We start from the raw sequence: 6,000 nt of genomic DNA on the forward strand, positions 1-6,000 counted from the left end.
AATAAAATACAACTCAGAGTAAATGCATTTCTGTAGTAAATATGTACAGCTTTCTTTGAGAAAAATTAAAGAAAAAGAAACTGATAACAATCATGCTTCCTGAGTTTCTGTCAGAAGCTTAAGTCCTCCTTTGTTTTGATATGTGGATTCCAAAGCATCGTTAGTGCTTTTGGAGTGGAGGATTCTAAAGCGTCTGAAGTACCCACAGAAGGCTGCTCTGAGAGTGAGAATAACGCAAAGGTTTGTTACATACAGGCTGTTCCCCATTTCTGTTCCAGTGCAGGTTGTGATTCAGTCTTTATACAGTTCGCTTACACATCCTTCAAACAACACTGAAAAACTGGAGCTTCAAATTGTGGCTTCTGTTTGTGATACTTGCTGGAAAGGTGTGTGAGTGGAAACGTGTGTGTGTGTGTGTGATGCTGGACTGCTTGCTGAAAGCGACCTTTAAGGTTTCAAATTGGGGAATTTAAATAGAAGACCTGGAAGTAAATATTAAATATATGTATTCATGCATATATATGAATGATTTCCCAAAGTTGCATTTAAATTACTTCGATTCTAGTTGCTAGCTTTGTTCTGTCTCATTATATTGATGAGTCCTTATTTTCTCCAGACATTTTCCTAGGTGCTGTGTAAAACTGATTTGGATCAGACTCTGGAACAGTAGTGACTCCATCAAGACATAATTCCCTTATAAGCCCCACTGGGCTCTCACACTGGGGAGACTGAAATTACACATTAAAAAATGGGGATCAGGAATCCCCTTTTTTCAGGTTTGCTCCCTTTAGCTCAAAGTCCTATCAAACCAGGATGGAGCTAAACAGACATTTTATAAATATTTTAATATATTGGTGATTCCCATTTTTTTTTTTTAACATATAAGACATTCAAGAAGGATGAACTTCCAGAGCCTCAATCCCATTCCTACTTATTAACAGTTTCTTGTATGCTGTTTGTTTGTGTATTATTTATTGATTTGGTTGCATGGTCTTAGCTGAGACACATGGCTTCTTCTGCTGTGGTAGCCGGGCTTCTCTACTTGAGTCGCGTGTGGTCAGTAGCTATGGGTATACAGGCTTCGTTTCTGGGCAGCACGCAAGATCTTGGCTCCTCAACCAGCACTTGAACCCATGTTCCCTGCACTGGAAGGCAGATTCTTAACCACTGGGCCACCAGGGAAGTCCACTTTTTATGTGCTTTTGTACTATTATATTTACCTAAACATCTTTTTCAAAAGTTCTTACCCAACAGGACTGTACAAATATCTATGTGGTCTAATGATATAATGGTAAAGCCAACATTTGTAAACCAGCTTAAAAAAGCATCACTAGTGCTTGTTCAAGATTGAAAAATATAGAAATAACTTAAATGCATAAAGCCAGGATGATGTGTGAACACATTTTCACTTGTTTTTTCACTCGGTGTATGTTGGTTGTCTTTGCTATCCACCTCTAAACAGTGCCCCCTGACTTTGCCAGAAAAAATGCCTCAGTGTCTGTTCAGATAAAGGACAGTGTCCTGGTACCTGGAAGACTGCTGGCGAATAATTTGTTTTAGGTCTTACATTAAGCATCGTTTTTACCCAGGCATAATCTAGTAAATGTAAATAGAATTCAAAAAAATTACTCAACATATTATACTAATAAGGCAAAAACTAGTGTAACTCTAGTATGCTGAGAGTTATGGTAACATGAGTTCCTTTTTTGGTAAAAATAGTAAATATTTTAGTGAAGACTCCAAAGATGAATCACAAAGGTGGGAAGTAAGAACAGTGGAAGATTAAGCAGTGGAGGCACTCCTTAAACCATTGGTCAGCACTATACATCTATCTTTTCCAGGAGCTTTTCTGATGGCCAGAGAGAGTTCAATGTGAAATAATGATTTTGTATATTGAGGAAATTGAGTCAAATTTAGAAATTCAGTGATGATTACCTGAATATTCTCTGTAGGATATGATCTGGTTGAAATGTACACAATTTCTTTGGATTCTCTAGCTATTTTATCTTTAGTCAACAAGTGATGAATGCCTTTCACTCATCAGCCTTTGGTTCATGATCACTGTGACCATTTTTAGTTATTTGTGAGTGTGGTTTATAGATACAGTCTGTCTCGCTGAAGAGTTACATGCTTCAGTCATTTATAAACTGCTCAATTTGGAAATAGAATCCTTAGGAAAGTCAAAGTTTAGAAGTACCAGAAGATGTTTGTATTCTGTATAGTCTACTAATATGACGTGTGTCATAGTTCAGTGTTGGATTTTTATTGTTAATCAGTCTTTCAGCTGAGAACTCTCACAAGCCTGGGAGCACCTAAGATAAAGTATGATAGGCACCTTGATCCCTTCACATAAAACAACCTCCTGAAAGTTGATGCCCATGACTTAAGCCTTGTTATATAGGCAACATTTTAGAGCCATAAATGTTCAGGTAATTACGTGGTTTAATCAGTGGGCTATTATTTCTGTTAGTGGATTAAATGAGACACTAGCCAACTGAATAAACCATCAAATTTTTTAAAATATGTTTCTGAAGATTCTTTATAAATAGAAAAATTCTCAATAACCTGTCTTTAATTTTTATTTTCAGGTTGGTGAGACCAGATGCAAAAAGGTTTGTACGTCCAAGTCTGATCTGAGATCAAACGACTTCAGCATCGTGGGAAGCTTACCGAGAGATTTTGAATTGTCCAATTATGACTGCTATGGAAAACCCATTGAGGTCAACAATGGACTTGGGAAGTCTCAGGCCAAGAACAACAAGAAGCCGCCTCCAGCCAAACCCGTTATTCCGACAGCAGCAAAGAGAATCGACCTTTACGCGAGAGCCTTGTTTCCTTTCTGCTTCTTATTCTTCAACGTTATCTACTGGTCTATATATTTATGATAAACCCTTTCCATTCATATGAAGTAAAATCCCATTGCATTGTGACCAACCTCGTTCATAAATGCCAATCTGTGAACAATCTTTGCATTTTCATAGCAGTGTATTGCATTTTGGATGCCATGGGATTGTAACACAAATATGGCACCTTCATGTGGAATGGCAGCATGATTGTGTTACGTCTGTGCTCTAATCATGATGTACTTAGGTAAAGCAAACATAATTGCTTTAGGAATAAACGAAGGATAAGCATACTACATAAAATAAATCCAAACGTTTCTCTCCAGTTAGTGTAAATTGCAAACACTTCTGATAATTCCAATAATAAAATGGTATGCACGCTGAACCCTGTTAAGATCAGCATTCCAATGTATGTAGCATTTCAAATCTTCCTTGTAACTTTCAGAGAAAGCCATCTTATTCTTGTATAATTTTAGATGGTATTATTACAGATAAAGCAAAATTATATTACATATGGTATAACTTTATAAGTAGAAATATATCAGCTATAATTATGTGGGGGCTGTGGAGAAATAAAGTTCAAAAAGATTCCTAATTTGTAAAGTCAGCTAATTTTAAAGTGTGCCCGTGTTGGCAATGCCAGACCATAAAATCCAGTAAGCATTTTTGAAACAAAGGGAAATCTAGATTTACCTACATTCGTGCTGAATTCTGGTTTCTGATAAGAAAGAAGATATATTGATTAAATATTTCTGATAAAAGAAATTCTATTTAATCCACTTTAAAACCTAAATATATTTTCATGGATTTTATTTTGTTGATACAGAGTATACAGAATCATTGTGCCTTAAAAAGAGTCATAAATATTTTAAATTGGAATATAGTAATGAATATTGTGATTTCATACCATTTTTAAGAAACCAAGAAGAAAATACCTTATTACTAGAAGTAACTTGAGTTAGGAAGAAAAATCCATTATCATTAAATTAAAATCATTAAAAGATTTTAGCTTCTTTATTTTATTAAGATGCTAGCATATTTTAAAGTAAAATTAATTTTTTCCATTTCCTTTTTTCTTATTTGAATAATGTTTGACTTGTTACAAAACATTTAACAATTAAGTAAATAATTACTTCATTAGGCCTCACCTCTAGTTGCATTTTCTTTCTTGCTGAAAGTCTGGACTACTTAAATTATACTTGCTTTGATCTTGTTCCAACTTGAAAATAAGTACTTTCTGGTCTATAAGACTTGAATTTCCTAGTAATATCAGAGCCAAAGTACCTTTTTGTTTCTCCATAGCTGATACTAGGACTATCAGTAATCCACGTAACATAAACATGAGGCCAAATAAGTATATTTACATTATGTGGAGCATTTTGTAGCAGCTGAGATCTTGGATGGTTAATTCAATAATAAAGAGTGTTTACATACAGTTTATGCAAACTGCAACCTATAATTCAAGGCTATTTTATTGAAGACTTTAATTTGTAAAAGAGTCACTGATTACTAAATCTTTACAAAATGAGATGTATCTAATCCTCTGTGGTCTTTCAGCACCCTCTAGTTGCAAAAGCTTAGCCATCTGAATCATTTTAAAATCGCCACAAGTCACCCTATCGGTAGACTTAACATCCTGCTAGGACCCAGGGCAGTAGTATCTTAATGGTACTGTGATAGGAAAAAAGTGTCTTGAAAAAGACTTAGACCATTTAAATTTGTATTAATAATAATTATACTTCCCTATAGTCTCTTTTCTTTATCCTTGCAAATTTCATTCATATTAGGGAGTTTGATTTCCATGCAGTTTTAAGTGGGATATGTACCCAATGGAAAATAGGTCTCATTTTGTAAGAATTTAGTTCTTGAAAATAATGTGAATGAATTTCTTTCTGTAATATAACATTGCAGCCTCCTAAGATCCGTTTTACTATCCAAATATACATAAATAGCTATCCCAGGATTAAGTGTGTATATATAACTACAAATGGAACATTGCGCAATGATCATAATGCAGTACAATCAGTGTCCACTAACAGTTGCTTTCTACTGTTATGTTGAGAATTTAGCCAATTAACCCAGGGTAGTTCTGATCTGTGTACTTTAAGTATTATGTCTTTCTAGGAAACTTGCAGTATTTACCTGGATATCAGTGTTGCAAATTCGATCTTCCCAAAATAAAAATGATCTCCTCCTTACAAATCAGTGGCTTCTCTTATTTTCTGTTTCTGATAAAATAAAACTCACTATTCCAGTCCTCTGAGGTCCATCCACCTTCCTTTCTCACATGGTACCCGCTGTCAAGTTCCAACCTCTAAACTTCTCTCCCTTACGCTGACCAGCTGGTCTCCATTTCTGCAAACACCACCCAATTTGTTTCCCTTTTATGCTCATCAGACTGTTACCGCAGTCTGAAGGCTCCCTCCTTCATAACTCTGTTTTTGAATTTACTTTGTGATGTTTATTTTTTAATTGCATAAGTAATACATAGATATCTTGTTGCATTAGAAAAACAGATGTATTTAAAGTAAGCACTTAATGCTGGTGTTATCACCTTTTTTCTACAAACTCTCCTCTCTTCCCAGAGGTCATCACTGTATTTTGAGCATCTAGACCTTACTCTACTCATCTACAACTTCTATCTACTTTTTAAATATAAAGGACAATTTAACATAAATGGAATTTTACCATAGGTACAGTTTTTCAGTTTATTAATTTTTCATCTATTGGAGATCGTTCTATTTGGGGTCATATCAGATGTGCATACATCTGTATTTGGTCTCCTGTTATTCTTTAGTGTGAATGTACCTGAATTTAGCTACTTTTTAAACACAAATTTTTATTGTTTTTGCTTTCTCTTTAAAAAAATATTATTTTTCAAAAAAAAATATTTATTTATTTGGCTGCACCAAATCTTAGTGGCACATGGCATCTTTAGTTGCAGCAATTGTAATCTAGTTCCCGGACCAGGGATCAGTCATTTACCTGGGACCCCTGCTTTGGGAATGTAGACTATTAGCCACTGGACCATCAGGGAAGTTCTGTTTATCCTTTCTAATGCAAAATAGCACTACACTAAATCTTTTTGCTCACATATGCATATATTTCCACGAGATAGATATCAGAAGAGGAGTTACTGAGTTGAAAAATATCTATG

At 34.8% G+C, this 6,000-nt stretch overlaps 1 protein-coding gene across 1 annotated transcript in view; it reads left to right on the forward strand.

Moving 5' to 3' along the window:
• The window catches only part of GLRB (glycine receptor beta), a 96,560-nt gene extending 91,528 nt beyond the window's left edge, over positions 1-5,032 (forward strand). Inside the window, exon 10 of the mRNA XM_061142251.1 lies at positions 2,589-5,032. Coding sequence (XP_060998234.1) covers positions 2,589-2,885 — 297 coding nt within the window. The 3' untranslated portion in view covers positions 2,886-5,032. The remainder of the gene's footprint in view (positions 1-2,588) is intronic.
• The last annotated feature ends 968 nt before the right edge of the window (positions 5,033-6,000 follow it).

The sequence above is a fragment of the Dama dama genome, chromosome 5 (genome assembly GCF_033118175.1).
Source record: "Dama dama isolate Ldn47 chromosome 5, ASM3311817v1, whole genome shotgun sequence".
Taxonomy (NCBI): domain Eukaryota; kingdom Metazoa; phylum Chordata; class Mammalia; order Artiodactyla; family Cervidae; genus Dama; species Dama dama.